At 36.6% G+C, this 18,236-nt stretch overlaps 1 protein-coding gene across 1 annotated transcript; it reads right to left on the bottom strand.

The window, feature by feature from the left end:
* Positions 1–3,610: 3,610 nt before the first annotated feature.
* On the bottom strand, positions 3,611–17,383 carry LOC127075464 (peptidyl-prolyl cis-trans isomerase CYP37, chloroplastic). Its single transcript, XM_051016929.1, has 11 exons — positions 16,918–17,383; positions 16,561–16,650; positions 15,586–15,681; positions 6,863–6,970; positions 6,680–6,729; positions 6,338–6,437; positions 5,386–5,439; positions 4,519–4,677; positions 4,296–4,418; positions 4,031–4,080; positions 3,611–3,916 (listed from the first exon to the last, which is right to left on the bottom strand). The coding sequence occupies exons 1-11, from the start codon at positions 17,284–17,286 to the stop codon at positions 3,805–3,807; spliced, it is 1,311 nt and encodes a 436-aa protein (XP_050872886.1). The 5' UTR covers positions 17,287–17,383; the 3' UTR covers positions 3,611–3,804.
* Positions 17,384–18,236: the final 853 nt, after the last annotated feature.

Raw genomic sequence — 18,236 nt, 5'->3', positions numbered from 1 at the left:
TCAAATCACCATTTGAGAGAAAGAAAAATCAGAGATCGAGGAAGAAGATGAAGTGAGAATTTGATTCATTGATTGATAATGGAAAGTAGTTGAAGATTTAGATTTATAGTTGCACTAACTATTAAAGTTAGTTATGCAATGTAAGCACCTCTAACTAACTCTCCAAGACCGAAAAGAAAAAGATACATGAAGTGAACTCATCATCATACATGATCATGCAACTCCATGCATGATGGAAAAAGATACCTTGCGCCATAAGTCATTTGTACTCATCTGATCTTTTCTTCTATGAGTTATATCACACACACAAGTTTGAGATTGGTAAATGTCTACCAAAGCAAACTTGGACAAACATTCAAAGAAAGTTCAAGGACTAAGAGTCTTGTGAATACATCATTCGCTTGATCTTGAGATGAAACGGGAAGCAACATTATAACACCAAGTTTCTCTTTAACTAAACGACACTCAATATCCAAGTGTTCCGTGCGTTCTTGAAAAAAGGGATTGACAGAAATATGTAGCGCGCTTTGATTATCACAATATAGAATTGGGAGACGTGATGGATGTTGCTTGAGGTCTTGAAGAAGAAAGAAAAGTTAGTGATGTTCTCTAGTAGCTGAAACTAGGGTACGATACTCAGCTTTTGTAGAGGAACAACTGATTGTGATTTATTTTTTGGATTTCTATGACACGGGAGACTGACCAATGAAAAAACAATAATCGGATATAGAGCATCTAGTATCAACGCATCTACCCCAATCTGCATCACAGAATCCAAAGATTTGTAAATCCGAAGATTGGGACAGAAAAATACCTCTAGTTAGGGATCGTCTGAGATACCTCAAGACGCACATAGTTACATGATAAAGAAGTTCAGTAAGAACACTCATGAACTAACTTAACTATATTTTTCTACTAAATTCATATGTGAAAGTAACTAAATTCATATGTGAAAGTAATAAAATGTCTACTACCTTCATTTGATGATGGTTAATTGGTCCACAGCGTACGAGTTATAGTTTGGTAATGGATCTCCATGAGACATGTTTAGGGATGGAATCCCTATGTTGTTTGCCAATCACACAACCTGAGCATATATCATTCAATTCCTTCAAAGCATGCAAGTCTTTCACCAAGTTTGTTTTGTCACAAAAGTGTTGAGCCCTTTGAAACTCAAGTGACCATATCAGCAGTGCCACAAATAGCTATTGTCTTCTCAAGCAGTAACAGGTAATAAACATCTGTAATGACCCGAGTTCTTCCTCATATGCACAGATTTAAATTTCCTCTTCCCATGACTGGTATCTTAGAATCATTTCCAAATTTGAATGATTCTCTAAAAGAGTCATCAAAATCAAATAATCATTTCTTAGTTTTTATCATGTGATTGCTACATCCAAAATCAAGGAACCAAACCTCTTCTTTGACATTGGTACTTACATGATCTTGAGTCATGAGTAACAATTCTTCATTATCATCGAATTTTGATAGTGTCATATCTTGTGACGCTAGAAGCATTCTATAAACTCCCTTTCAACTTCTTGATCCTACATGCCTTCTACCACGACCAAAACCCATCTTGATCCTACATGCCTTCTACCACGACCAAAACCCATTATGGAGTGAGACATATCGCTTCTCATCTTTCTCTTTATGGTAGAAGCATTCTATAAACTCCCTTTCAACTTCTTGATCCTACACGCCTTCTACCACGACCAAAACCCATTATGGAGTGAGACATCTCGCTTCTCATCTTTCTCTTCATGGGCCTTCATTTTGTGTTCATGCACAAGCTTTTCAACTCATCGATGGATATAGTAGTGACATTAATGGATTCTTCGATGGAGCATACAACATAGTCAAATGATTTCATCCATCTTCTCCCTATGAGAAGTCATATTGTTGACAACTTCAAGAGTTCTTGCAAAGTAGTCATTAACAGGTTCACTTTCAACCATACCAAGGATCTCAAAAAAAATTGAAGGGTTTGCAGCAAGACACGTTTCACCTCGGTAGTGCCTTGATACTTCTTGTGAATGGAGTCTCAAATATCTTTTGTTGTGTGTCGCACCAAAGTTGTCTCTAGGATGGAACGATCAGTGGATTGAAACAAATAGTTCTTCACCTTCAAATCTATGGAGCGACCATGACATCATCTTCAATAAAACTCCAATACTCCTTTGATCACAACAATTTCTCCATTAGCTATGCCCAATGATCTTAGAAACGGTCAAACCATAGAATTGATGGTGGTGCATAATTCAAATTTGTGTTCATTGCAAAAAATATGAATTGATAAAACAGAAAAGAAAAGAAAATCTTGATGGATATTAATTAACTCAAACGGTTTGCATTCAAACAAACAAACAAAACTGCATTATGTGATCAAAGAGAACCCGAGGATGGCTCTAGATACCAATTGTTAGATAGTGACTCCTCTTTTAAAAAAATATTGTAGACAGTTAGACACAATCTTCTCCTGAGGTTTTCTTTTCCACTGAAGAATCAGCAACAGCAACGACAATATTATTACTTCCTTCATTGTCGAGCAAACTTGATTTTTAATCAAATTTGTTTGTAGTGAACAAGCAACATCTAACATAAGAACTACTCTACAAGGCACAACACATTTATTGGTTCAAACACTTCCTATAAATATCTTCTCGGCCTAGTTCAATTTGGTTCCATAGTGAGGTTCAATTCACTATTTTCTTTGTTGTTGTTAATGAGTCTAGCGGTGAAAATCTCACACACATGAAGTGTTGAAAAGTGAAAAATTGTGGGATCAAAACTGCGGCTCAACATATCAAATATCTGCAATCTTTTTTCATCCAAGTTGTACTTACAGAGCAATTCAATATAATCTGGATTTCTAGAGAGGTTCAATTCACTATTTTTTGTTGTTATGAACCTAGAAGTGAAACTCTCACACACACAAGTGTTGAAAAATGAAAAATTGCAGGTTCAAACCTATCAAATATCTCTGTAATTTTTTATCATCTGAATTGTATTTACAGAACAACTCAATCCAATATCTGAATTGTATTTAAAGAAAATTTTATTGCACGATTGCAAGACACTATATTTTATGAAACTAGCTTGAGGGACTTAGATCCTCTCCACCCAAACTCTCTTCCGTCTTCTTCGTCTCTATCTGTCTCCTCTCATAAGGGTGGAGTGGATCCGATTACCTTTTGGAGATGTACTTCGAATCGTTGATAAATTTAGTAGACCAGATAAAAAATACTAGTAGTACAACAGTTAGAGAGGAAGGAGACAAAAAAATTATAAACCAAACTATTAAGGTAAATAATCAATCTTTAGAGTAATATGGGCGATCTTTAGGGTATCTGTTGATCCATGTAATCAAAGACACCTCCTGTAGAATGACTTGAATCTTGATTGTTGTGGTAGGGAAATACAATAATTAAATATAAAGTTTAAATCTGATTAAACTTTTTCGTATCTTCCAGTCAAAAATGTTAAATATTGAAGGAGGTATAAAAATTATAAAGTTAAAATCTTGAGTAATCTGATTTGAATATTGATTAATATGGAATGGGAAGAAATGCACTTGTATTTTCTTACTGAAGCTAATTTAGTTAGGGTATAAAATAAAATATAACTTCTCTTCAAGAAATCTATTTTCCACAATGAAAAAGTGTAATTTAAATCTTGAATCATAATATTATAACAATTCTAATTTACAACACAGCCTGCTTCTGGAAAATCAGGCTGATACCAAACAGCATACATATTACAAAGAATGAAATGTTTTTACCTGCTCAGATAGCACCGTAAGACTCAACTTTCCTTTGGTAATACAAGGCGGTCTTGGCCTTCAATCAGCTTTGCCGAACGAATGATATCACCGGTTTTTATCTGGGGGAGAATATCTCTCCCAATGGTGGTATATCTGCATAGTGCATAGTACCAGAAAATAAACAACAAAAAGATTAAAGAGAAAAAAAAATGTTAAATTTCAAAGTTGATTACTTGGCAGATTATACAATACTAACACACGGCTTACCCAAAAACTGAAAATTGCCCTTCTTCAAATGATATCCCTCCCAAGCCAGCCTACAACAGAGGATAAGATTAAAAAGAATACTAACTAAGCTTTAACAAATACGAAAAAGAAAACAAAACAAAAAAAGGACGCATTCTAGTTTTGTAAAAGATACTGCATCCGCTCATTAAATTCTGCTTCCAACTTTCACTATTATTTTGTATAACAAATGCTTAAGAAACCAAATATAATGCGTGTAGCAGGGAAAGTGGTGGATTGCACTTACGTTTCGTTTATCATAGAGATAAAAGAAAAACTGATAAGGTGATGAATACTCCTCAGAGGCTTCATTATGAGCCATAGCAACTGCTCCATATACAGATAGAGGCAGAACTGGCAGTTCTCCGTCCTTCCAAAAGACACATACATGAGAAAATAAATGAGAACATGACTATAAATGTCAGTAAAGTGTGCTGCAAAAGATGCGATGAAATAAAACAAAAACATACCTGTACACTTAAAGCTGTTTTATACAGGGGCTCAAATTGTCCGGTTGGCATTATTTCCAAGGGAACACTGTAACCACTGCTCTTATCTAATCTATTTTCCGAGAGAATAGCTTGATTGGAACAGTTGAGCTTTATGCCATTATATGTTCCATCCATCACCTATAGGATATGTGACTGAGTGTGGTGAGAGACCACATTAGATAGATATAGCTTCAAAATACGTTAATAAGTGGGAGGTGTGTAAATCAAACTATCTAGATGATTAAAACAAAACTTTAAAACATGAAAAATACCGCATTGTACAGCTTCATATTCACATTCTAAACAATATATTTTTTACAGAAAAAACAGAATGTTCCAATTGGCAACACAATCTCATTCCCAATTTTCCATAGCTGAAAACCATACTTCCTTATATTTCCAACGTTTGTTTTAGAATTTGACTTGCTCATTATAATCACTTTGGACTGTGTTATGAATATTAATTCTCAACTTGACAATCCATGCATTCCAGTTAATCCATGTGGAAGCCATTCTTTTTTCTCTATTTTAACTATCAAACCAAAAGCAAAATAAGTAATTTTCATAAGAAAAACAAAAAATGACGGATATACCCACAATGATACATGAAAAATTCCAGATAAATAATAAGACAGTAATGGATTGAGACATTAGCCATTGATGATAAACCATTCAAGTAAAAAAAAAAGAACATCGCTGATTTAGTTCACTCAGTGAACTTGGAAATCTGACAGAACGTGGATAAACCATGCCAGGCGAGGAAAACCTAGAGTGATATACACGGGATACTGGGAAGTAATTGCCATACTAAGTTCACAAGGCTGAAGTACTGTTCCACTACCTTACCAGTTTTGCGAAATTCCCTGCAGTTAATGGAGCCGAATATCCATCTATAACAACCTGAGAAGAAATTAACTGTCAGTTAGTTTCAATATAATATCTACGGACACTAAATTATCAATGCACCATTCAGGGAACTACATACTTGAAGTTATGTTATACTCCCATTTTTCCAAAATAAATGTCATTTTAGCAATGGAAAATTTTCCAAAATAAGCATCGCTTTATTTTTTCAATACAACATTAATAAATTTATTTCTATTTTACCCCAAGGTAAATATTGTGTTCATCACTTTCAATTCATTATAACACACAATGCATTTATGACGACTGTTTTATTTTTTTTGGTACACAAACCACAACGAATCGAGAAACCGGAGTTCCCAACAGATCAGCATCCACGAGATGTCTCATCCAAGGAGGACAAGAATCAAAGAAACAGTAATCTTCAGGAAGCTCCATACCTCTTTTAGCATGAGCATCAGCACAATAATTATCTTCCCTAAACACATGCCGGACCTCAATATCCCAATCAAGCTCATAGTATTCTCGAATTTTGCTCATCAACGCTCTGCCAATGGGGTTAACAACCTTATGGTTTTTAATACCATTAACTTCATCAATGGAATCAACATTTATTTCTATGGGTCTCGCACCTAATCTCTTCGCAACTACTAAACCTTCCAACACTCCCCACAATTCAGCAACTATCACATGACACAATCCCAACTTCTTGGAAAAAAATTGTAAAATGGAAAAACTTATTAATTCATATATTGTAAAATTGAAACACTTGTTAATAAAACTGAAAAACCTTAGAGACACTTATTTTGGAACGGAGGGAGTGTTCTTTAATATTGACCTTTTCTTAATGTTTATGGATCATTTAAGAGAATTGGCCTATCAAATCAACAACCAGCAGCTAATCATAAAGAACAAGTTATGGAGTGAGTTTTACCTGAATGGTGGCAGTTTTTCTCTCTTCTCCACCAACTGGAGAAAATGTTGATCCATCTCCTTTCTCAACGATGAACTCAACAGTTCCTCTCCCTGAAAGCCTACAAAGGAATTAGGAAAATGTTGGTTTTCCCCCCATGTTCTATTTTTTTTTTTTTTCGAAAGAATTGTAATACGAATGATTAAACGTCTAATCATTTTTTATGCTTGCCTCATATCAAATGATAATTGTATGTTCAAGATCTAAAGGGCCACCAGGTGGGGATATGAAATGTGTAAGAAGATCCATTATAAACTACATCAACATAGTAACTGACATGAATTTTTAATAGGAGCCACTAACCGTGGATATTGCATGTACTGCCCCGGCAAGAGAAAAGATAGTCCTGGTGCCTGTTGTCACAATATCAAGTTCAGATTATGGACATGGTGTCATATTGTTACATAGATTCAGTCACTTTAATGGAAAAATGAAATTAACTACTCTTGATTTCAAGATAACATCATTTTATCTGGTTTGCATCACCTGTAATGTCTCTAGCTCTGCCACAATATCCAGTGTAGATTGAAGGTTCACTGACACTTTATCCGCATCCTGTTCCTTAATAGATTGAAGGAGAACTTGCAAACCCCCCTGTAAAATACAGATATCATTCTGGTAGCTTCTACATTTGATAAAAACTACCAATTTCTCATAATGCGTGAATTATATAACACTGTTGATGATTAGTCCCCCCAAAAAAGTAAGGAGCCCAGTGATCTGAAAAGAAGTGCAAATAAACAAAGACCACTGAATCATTTATCTAGCATCAGTCAATTAGGAAATAATATCAATGTGTAATTATATTTATCATATTTCTTGGACAAACCAAGAATTGATTTGGTCGCTTTAATATGATTAGTTGTAAATGTTGTAACTATTGTATATTCAGTGAAACGTCAAAACAAAAGGCATCAAGCCAAAATTTCTTACATGATATCAGTTTGGTGACGAACCCAAATCAGGGTTTTGAGTTTTTGCTTCATTTTGGCTTGCATCTTGTACATTAGGTTCTTCCTAGTACGTGCATGTTCGTGACCTGTGTGCAAGTTTTCTTGTCCGTAGCCTCGTTCCTTCATCGCGCCCTCTGCATTGCTGCGTGTTTTTCTGTACATGGTTCTTGAGTTGGAAAACCTTGTGGTTGGAGGTTCCCTGCATCATCTCGTCTTCTCTTTTTTTCCGTTGCTCAGTTTTCATTCCGTTTCGTAATTCATCACTCATGACTCTTGCTTGAGTTTTATTGGTCGCATCTCTCTTGGCCCTGTTTGGTTCAATTTCTTTTTTTTGGTTCAACTATGGTTCCGGTTTAGTTCAAGTTCAATTTCATTTTTTCATGATCCTGTTTGTTGCTAATATGTGTGATTTCATAGCTTCGATATCCCCAACAAAATGGGATGGAAGAATATAAGAATTGTCATTTGCTTGACAAGACGCACACCTTACTTCTATAAGCGTTTGTACCATCCTGATTTTGGATGGAGGCTCTTTCTACAGTGCCTTCTTAATCAATTGTCTTCCTTCCACGATTATTGGTTTCACTTAATCAATTGTCTTCCTTCCACGATTATTGGTTTCACTTTATTTCGGTTATTGGTTTCACTTTATTTCGTGATCTTGTCCCAATACCCCAATAAAATGTGATATCAGAATGCAAGAATTGTCATTTACTTGACAAGACGCACATCTTACTTCTTCAAGCATGCACCATTATGACTTTGGGTGGAGGTTCTTTGTTAGGTTCTTATATGAATATATGGGAGAAATAAAGAATAATTGAATGGAATAATAAAAGAATGAATCGATTGTAAAATAATAATGAAATTAACAACTGATGGTGAATACCAATCAGCCCCTAAGCACACAGTGCTTCCCTCACCAAGATGGTGAATCCTAATTGATTTCCTTGATACCTAAATCCTACCTTTCTGTCCTCTTTTATAGCCACAAGCTTATTCCTATTTTATCGAAACAAACCCACCTAATTAAAATAACAAACTTCTGTAATAACTAATTCCTATAATAACTCTAACAAACTCCTATGATTATTTCTTTTATTCTTTTATTCTTTTACTTCTCTTGTAAACCCTCCAAACCTTTGGTTTGGGCCCACTGTCAAGGCCCACCACTTGATCCATCTTTCTATCAACTCCCGCCTCCATAGAAACGGCCTTGTCCTCAAGGCAAAAATCTGGAAATTGACCCTGCAACACTGCATTATCCTCCCATGTCACATCCTCCCATGTCTTGTGCCTCCATTTAATGAGACTTTGCTGCACAGTCACTCCTCCCTTCATAGTCACCCTAGAGCCCATGACCTTCTCTGGGTACACCTCACTGTCATCTGTGAGTTCCAAATCTTTGGGAAGTTCGCCTAGAACCTGATAGTCTCCCACTGCTTTCTTCAATAGTGATACATGAAAAACTGGATGGATCCTGGACTGATCAGGCAGTTGTAGCCTATATGCCACTTCTCCAACCTTAGCTATGACTTTGAAAGGCCCATAAAAACGTGCCGCTAATTTTTTATTGATCCGTTTAACCACTGACTGCTGTCTGTGAGGTCTTAATTTCAAAAAAACCCATTCACCCACCTGAAAACGCACATCTCTTCTCTTCTTGTTAGCATAGCTCGCCATCTGTTCTTGCGCTCTTTGTAGGTGTGATTTAAGTTGTGTTAGAGCCTCATCTCTCTCACTTAGCTCTAATGCCACCGCAGCCACCTTAGTCTCATTTGATAAAAACCGCAGAATACTAGGAGGATGCCTTCCATAAACCACTTCAAACGGAGTTCTCCCAATCGACACATGATAGGTGGTATTGTACCAAAACTCAGCCCACGAAAGCCAAGTTGACCAAGTTTTGGGTTGATCTGAAGCAAAACATCTCAAATAGCTTTCCAGACATCTATTTATCACTTCCGTTTGCCCATCCGTTTCTGGATGGTAGGCAGAACTCATCTGCAATTTAGTGCCCTGCAGTTTAAATAATTCCACCCAAAAATGGCTCACGAATAAGGGATCCCTGTCACTGATAAGGGACTTTGGAATTCCATGAAGCCGCACTATTTCTTTTACAAACAATTCAGCAATGGACTTAGCTGTGTAAGGATGCTTAAGCAATATGAAGTGACTGTACTTAGACAACCTATCCACAACCACCAGTACAGCCTCATAACCCTTAGACTTAGGCAAACCCGTAATGAAATCTAGCGAAAGATCCTCCCAAATACCATTAGGAATGGGGAGAGGTTGCAGCAAACCTCCGGGAGTAGTGGCCGCATACTTTTGTCTTTGACAGATATCACAAGCACGCACAAATTCTCTCACCGACTTCTGCATTCCCAGCCAATATAAATTATCCGCCAGCTTCCGATAAGTTCTCAAGAAACCTGAATGTCCACCAGTAGGAGTGCAATGAAATTCCTCCAACAGTAGAGGGATAGATGGGGACTTAGGAGAAAGAACCAGCCTGCCATGATAAAACAACACACCTTGCTTAACAGAATAGTCTGGCTTAGAATCAGGAGCAGACAACACGGTTTGTATCATGTCCTGAATTTCTGGATCATCTTTCACCTCATCTAAATTTTTTTTGCTATCGGTCCATTGCGGGTACGAAATCAAGGTACCCAATTCAGCATCGTCATCACGTCTGGATAGAGCATCAGCAGCTTTGTTATCCCTCCCTGGTTTGTACTTCACCTCAAATTGATAGCCAAGCAACTTAGCCAACCAACACTGCTGGTCTGGGGAAGTTATTCTCTGCTGCAGGAAGTGTTTTAGACTCTTGTGATCCGTGTATACTGTGAATTGCTTTCCCAACAAGTAGTGTCGCCAATGCTGGATGCACAATACCAAGGCCATAAGCTCTTTTTCATACACCGACTTTGCTAAATTGCCTTGAGATAATGCTTTGCTGAAAAAGGCTACAGGTTTCCTTTGCTGCATTAACACTGCTCCGATACCTCTACCAGCTGCGTCACATTCCACTTCAAAGGGTAGAGAAAAATTAGGTAATACCAAAACAGGGGGTGAAGTCATGATAATCTTCATCAATTGAAAAGCTGCATTTGCCTCTGTTCCCCACGCAAAGTTATCCTTCTTGGTCAGCTCAGTCAAAGGCTTGGCCACTTTGCCATAATCCTTAATAAATTTTCTATAGTACCCAGTAAGTCCCAAAAATCCACGAACTCGTTTTACATTCTTTGGTTCTGGCCAATCCAAAATGCACCTTACTTTCGCAGGATCTACTGCTACCCCTTTACCTGAGATAATGTGCCCCAAGTAGTCAATCTGCTTACACCCAAACTTACACTTAGCTTGATTTGCAATAAAGCAGTTCTCAAGTAAAACAGAAAGAACCTGACATAAGTGCTTTTGATGCTCTTGAATGTTCTTACTGTATATGAGAATATCGTCAAAAAAAACTAGGACAAATTTCCTCAAAAAGGGCCTAAAAATATCATTCATGGTTGCTTGGAACGTGGCTGGAGCATTCATTAACCCAAATGGCATCACGAGATACTCATAGTGGCCATTGTGAGTTCTAAAAGTTGTTTTGGGAATATCATCTTCATGCACCCTGATTTGATGATAACCGGACGTAAGGTCAATCTTCGAAAAAACAGTCGAGCCGTATAATTCATCCAATAATTCGTCTACGATGGGAATAGGGTACTTATCCGGAACTGTAGCTTTGTTAAGCGCTCTGTAATCCACACACATTCTCCAACTTTTATCTTTCTTTTTTACCAAAATCACCGGACTAGAGAAAGCGCTCATACTGGGTCTGACCACTCCTGCCTCCAACAGTTCAGTCACTTGTTTCTCAATCTCCTCCTTCTGATGGTGAGGATACCGGTAGGGCCTAACATTGATTGTTCCATGATTTGGAAATAATTTGATATGGTGCACTTGAGATCTCTCCGGAGGCAGCTGAATTTGATCTTTAAAAACTGCAGGAAATTGTTCCAGAATCGCAATTACTTCTGTTGGCACAGAGATCTCGCCAGCTTCCAATTGGTGATGCTGAGATCCCCACCATTCAGTTCCCATCCTATTCTGCTTGTCATCCAAAAAGGAGTTCAGATAACTATGCTCCTCTTGCCTGCTACCTTGACCCAACACCTTAACCATCTGCCCCTCATACATGAACTGCATAGACAACACCTTCCAATCCATTATTACCTTTCCTAGTGTGCTCAGCCACGAGACTCCCAATACTATATCCAAACCTCCCAGATCCAGTACCAACGCATCAATGACTACTTTCACAGAACCCATCTTTATTACAATTCCTTTGCACACCCCTTGAGAATTCACCCAATGTCCATCTCCAAGTTTGATGCTCCTGGCAGGGTCAGGAGTGATTTCTAACCCCAACGCATTTGTTATTTGAGGGGAGATGAAATTGTGGCTCGCACCACTATCGATCAACACTAACACATCCACATTTTCAATTTTTCCCTCAATTTTCATGGTACGATTTCCACTCATACTTCCCAACACACCCATGGATTGACATTCTACCTCCTCCCCCTCTTCCTCATCAGTTTGCACTTCTTCCATAGATACGATTTCACCTTCATCGTTAAGAGTTTCTCCTTCACCCAAAATCAATACTCGTAAGGATCTCTCAGGACACTTATGGAGAGTAGGGTGATACTTTCCACCGCACTTGAAACACAGCACCTTCGCCCTTCTCTCATCCATCTCGTCGTTGCGAATGTTGCGAATCCCTTTCCCTTTTTCAGGTCGCGAATCATTCTCACCCTTTTTCCCAGTTGAAGCTAACGACGTCGTAGACAGCGTGTTAGATCCACTTGATCTTGTTTTCTGAGTCGGATTGGCCCAACTGGAACGACTTGTCTCTTTCAGATTTGACCCGTTCCTGTTCCGAAAAGTTGGCCCAGCCCAATCACTACGGCCCCATCGATCCTGCCCTCCTTTTTTGCTACCATATCTGCCCGCGTCATCATCATTTTCTCTCAACTCTTCCTCTACGTCTTTTGCAATACGCATCATCTGCATCCGATTCAGAGGATTGAAAGTCCGAACCCTACGACGAATTTGTGGCTTCAAACCACTCATAAAATAACCCAGATATTGTTCCTCTGGAAGTCTTCCCACTTGTGACGACAAAAGCTCAAAAGCTTCCACAAATTCTTCTACACTACCCCTCTGTTTCAACGTGGATAATTCCTCAAAAGGATTTTCCAGACGTCTTCCTCCATAGCGCGTAATCAGACCCTTTTTCAACTTTTCCCAGGACAGATTGTCCTCTGTTTCCATCAAAAGGTTAAACCAGTGTATTGTAGAACCTTCCATACTCAGACGTGCCAACTTCACTCGCATCTCATCAGTCGTATTCTGCACATCAAAATAGATCTCAGCTCGTGTGATCCATGCAACAGGATCGTCTCCTTCGAATAATGGCAATTTCACCTTCTTCCCTGACAAACGTGATTCCTCATGCGAAGACTCACCCATGGGACCCCCACTCTCCTGATTCGTATTCTTCTGACCGATCTGTTTGCATAAATCAGAGAGAACAGCGCTTTGTTGTTGCATCTGTTGAGCTAACGTCTGCAGTGTTGCTTTGACGTCCACCATCTGTGTTTCGACGTCAACCATCTGTGTTTCCAACGCGTCCATACGATCCCCCATCTTGGGCTTTCGTGGCATCTACAATTTCGGTGTGGTGGTGATTTTTTTGATCCGGTAGGTCGGACCAATTGTTAGGTTCTTATATGAATATATGGGAGAAATAAAGAATAATTGAATGGAATAATAAAAGAATGAATCGATTGTAAAATAATAATGAAATTAACAACTGATGGTGAATACCAATCAGCCCCTAAGCACACAGTGCTTCCCTCACCAAGATGGTGAATCCTAATTGATTTCCTTGATACCTAAATCCTACCTTTTTGTCCTCTTTTATAGCCACAAGCTTATTCCTATTTTATCGAAACAAACCCACCTAATTAAAATAACAAACTTCTGTAATAACTAATTCCTATAATAACTCTAACAAACTCCTATGATTATTTCTTTTATTCTTTTATTCTTTTACTTCTCTTGTAAACCCTCCAAACCTTTGGTTTGGGCCCACTGTCAAGGCCCACCACTTGATCCATCTTTCTATCATTCTTTCTCCGGTTGTCTTCTTCTTGATCAATCGTCTTCCTTTAATGGTTATTGATCTACTTTCTCTCATCTTTTTAAAACTCAGTCTGATTATAATGATTTACACACTTTTTGGTGTGTATGTTTTGTCCACCTTCCTTTGTTAGAAAGACGTGTGCTTGAAGACTCTCAATGTGTATTCATGGGTAGAGTCACTCATATAAAGATTTTGTATGTTATGATGTCACTAACTAATAACTATCACTTCAATATTTTTCAGAATGTAACATTTATTTATAATCAATTCGTCTTTCTCCTTCCAAGAATGATACTGCTATTTTTCCAAATTTTTCTATTATGCCTCAATCTATAAAACGTTATAAACCAGCTAATATATGTGTCAGACGTTATAAACCAGCTAATATATGTCTCAGACAGCGCAGACATCACATTTCCACCCCTTTCCGGACGTTGAACCATCACTTCAGCCTGTATTGAATGAACTGCGATTTTCTAGTCAAATATCTCAAGCACCATATAGATATTCATTAGATATATAGATATTCATTAGATATGTATGATTTCTCGTATATAGATATTCATTAGATATGTATGATTTCTCGTATACTTCTCTGATTGTCTCACTCTCTAGCATATCCATTCCTACTTGTTACTTATAGGATGTTAAAGCTTCAAACTCTCCAAGAAAATTTCACATGAGATATTGTATCTTGTCCTCCTGATGTCAAACCCATAAACGGTAAACGAGTATATTTTGTGAAATTGAATTCAGATGGATCCCTCAACCGTTACAAGGCTCGACTTTATGAAACAAATAGGAATATAGAATTGATTATGACAAGACATGTCCACCAGTTGCCAAAAAGACAACTATTTGCACTGTAATCTCTACAGTTGCATCTAATGGGCAGTATCTACATCAAATAGTATCTTCATCAAATGGATGTGAAGAATGTTATTCTCTATGCTGCTTCTAATGGCAATATCTTCATCAAATGGATGTGAAAAATGTTATTTTCTATGATGTACCTTATGCTGGTTCTTTTGTATGTTGATGATACGGTTATTATTTGTTTTGATAATGCTTCTATTCAGAGAGTTAAACAACACTTACAAGCCTCATTCATATGAGAGATCACGGTAATCTGCATAATTTTCTTGGTCTTGAGGTTCAATCTACACCCAAGGGCATTTTCCTCCATCTATACAAGTATGTCACAAATTTGATTTCTATGACCGAGCTCCAATCGGCTAACCTGGTGGATCTTTTGCCTAATCCATTATTATATTGGCGGCGTGTTGGTAGCCTTAACTACTAGACTATTACCTCCCCTAACATGTCTTTTGTTGTTCAAAAAGTAAGTCAATTTATGCATTCTTCTCGTCATCTTCATTTGGCAGTGGTTCATCTTATAATTTGCTACTTGAAGGGAACCTCTCATCATGTTTTTTTATGAACACGTCAAGCATATTGAAGTCGATTGTCATCCAACCTGTTGTGACACCTATGATGACCAAATTATATCACTTCTTCACGTCAATACTCAGTTTCAAATTGCACCTAATCTTACCAAGAATGTTTGCGCCAATGCTATCATTTTCTTGTTAGCTCATTGATGAGCCACAACAATTTGAGGGAGGCGTCAATCAAGAAATAATATTAATGTGTAATTATATTTATCATCTTTCTTAGAATAGGTTAGACAAATCAGGAATTGGTTGCTCCCCTTAATTTGTAATTATTAGTAGTAAATGTTATAATTATTATATATTCGGTGAAATGTCAAAGCAAAAGGCATAAAGCCTAAATTACTTACAAGCACAAGGTACATCAGCTATATATGAGAAACATAACCAATAGAAAATTCCCGCTACATTGTAATACAAGAACAATCATCTTATGTATGGCCATAGCCCCAAAGTTAAACAATTGAAATCATCATAAGCATATGCGACTTGGTTGAAATGTTAATGTCATTTATGTTAGTAGAAAGAAGAGTTGGAACTTAAATGATATACATACAAATAATGATATAATCAAAGGTGTATTTTCCAAAATACCTTTCCATCTATTAGAGTTGCATGCACCAAAGAAGCCTTTTCCTTCAGTTCTGCTGGTATACTTGCCAATATAGAATCCTTTTCATCTACCGCTATCTAAAATAAGGAAGGAACTTGTCAACATTTGAAGTCCTTGTGTCAATATGACACAACAAAAAGGATATCGCCAAACAAAATTTATAAATATTGGAAACTTTGCAAGTAAATGGTAAAGTTTTAAATTACTCAAGTTGCATTCGCATATCTTTCTATCAACAAAAACGACACACCAAGGCTTTAAAGATGTAATGGAAGCTTGAAAGACCATCAAGTTGCACAAGTATAATGCTTAATAAGTTAAAAATATTTTTCATTAATTAAATTAAATAACAGATCCGTCAAACTTTAGAAAGGAAATAACACCTAAGAATCAGTGATTTTGCATCTACTATTATAAGAAGAAAAAAAAGCTTTTAGATATCTTGAATAAATGATGTATCTGATCATTATTATATACCAGATACATCAATTATTCAATGAACCTAAACTTTTTTTTTTGTTACTTATAATAATGACCAGAGAGTGTACTTTCTTTTCACCTCTTTATCACCATGAAAGAAAGTCTTACAACAGTGCTGTAAAATTTTCCTTGAACTCGAGTATTAAGATATAGTTAGTTGATAATGAGGAGTACTTGTTAGTAGTTAGTGGATGTCTATAAATGGGCTTTGATGTAATCTTTTACTTTTAACTTTCTCACAATTGCATATCATGAATACAAGAGTTATACAATTTCTCTCTCTTTTTTCATGGATGTCAGCTTTCATAACATCCGAGTGTTAATTTTGAATACAAATTGAATATGAATCCTATGGTTTACATATTTTCTAATTCTCTTCATCATTTCATACCATGCATCTAGAATACTTAAACCATGGGATCTAAGGTGGTATTAAAGTATGATAAATAGAACCCAAAAAAAGAGATTATGAATACCTTCAAAACTTTCTTGACATTCCCATCCATTGTTCCATAAGGTTTTCTTTGTGGAATTCTCAACAGATAAGAAATATCTTCAAGAGTCTCCTGAATCAATATCAGTTGTAATACAGTTTGTCAGTTATTTATAGATTAGTTAATTAGTGTGGATCTTATATATAGAATGAAGCACAACAGAAAAGGGAATAGAGACATAAGCTATGAAGCACCAAACACGATTACCCGGGACTGACACGACGACACCGATCATAATTTTAAAAAAATAAATAAATTAAACTTAATCACATAATGTGGGTACAGGTGTTCCCTTTTATCAGAGGGTGTCGGTGTTACATAAGTATTTGCGGTGGTAACCTGTATAGCCTTCATGTTAGAGTTTGCAGGAATGGCTCTCCTAAGAGCAACTTCACCAGTTCTGGGAACCTTGGTATCTGGCGAATAAAGAATAGCCTTGGCAGCAGGAGAAGACACATAAGGAACCGAATCGAGCAAAGGAAAGAGAAAACTCAACTGAATGGTGGAGGCAATTAGGATAGGAACCACACTCTTCAATTGCTTCATTAACCTCACACTTATAGTCGCTGAAGTTTCATCGGGTTGGTCCTTTAGGAGGTTGTGGTTCTTTGAGAAGCAGAAAATTCGAGAAGGAGGTATTGTGGTGCGATGGAAGAAAGGGAGGCGAGTTAAGGGAATGTTGAAGGTGGAAGAGAAAGGGTACGCCATTGTTGATGTGAAAACAAGTGTTTATGCGCGCGCCTAATCTGTTTTTGTGTGAATGTGAATAACCAACACGTGTACTCTGTGTGTCTTCAACTTGTAATCACATGTCTTTAACTTGTCAAAATGTTGTATTTAGAAGACATTTTTACTTTTCTAGTCCATATTTAAAATTAAAATCTCAAATTATTTCACTTTGAAAATAAAGATTTAAAATATCTCTTTTAAAAAGGGACTCGTCCATCCAATAGAAGAGTGTACACTGTTTTTTGCAATTATGAAAAAGTTCGATTATTCATTGGCCGAAGATTAAATATTTTATTATTTTTTTAAGCATGCACTCGTCTATTGATTGGACGAGCTCCTTCATGATTACAAATGCAGTATGCACTCGTTCATTGATTGGACGGTCTCTTCTTAAAAAGGGGAGTCTTAAGATTTTTTTTTTAAAATAGAGTATTTTGGAATTTTAATTTCAAAAATGGGGTAGAATGGTAAAAAGTCTATTTAGAAAAGCAAAAATTATTTATTTACGATGACTATTTTACCGTTGATCATTGAATAATATTCTCTCTTTAAAAGACATGTAGCTTAAATAACATGATGAGACGACGATGTTTCAACCTCTTTCAAAAGTAAAGATTGGGTTGCTTGTCTTTAGAAAGGTAGTCAAGGTTAGTGTGTTGTATAAAATCGGAGGAGAATAATAAGATAATGAAATGTAATAAAATTGTAGTTAAAATTGAAAGATTCTATCCAATTATAACATTCTATTCAATTGTAACATTGAGATGGGTACTGATATCTTAAAATATAAGATTGCAATAAAAATCATAATATTTTATCTAATTGTATTTGTAAAAGTCATAAGATTCTTAGCGTTATCGATCTTGTATTATTTGTAGTATTAGGGTATAGTTTCAAAGGTGTGTTTCTTATCAGGACTTCTAAGTGAA

Source organism: Lathyrus oleraceus, chromosome 4 (assembly GCF_024323335.1).
Source record: "Lathyrus oleraceus cultivar Zhongwan6 chromosome 4, CAAS_Psat_ZW6_1.0, whole genome shotgun sequence".
Classification (NCBI taxonomy): domain Eukaryota; kingdom Viridiplantae; phylum Streptophyta; class Magnoliopsida; order Fabales; family Fabaceae; genus Lathyrus; species Lathyrus oleraceus.
Note: the sequence above shows the minus strand (reverse complement) of the source record. Positions and strands in the feature narration are given on the sequence as shown.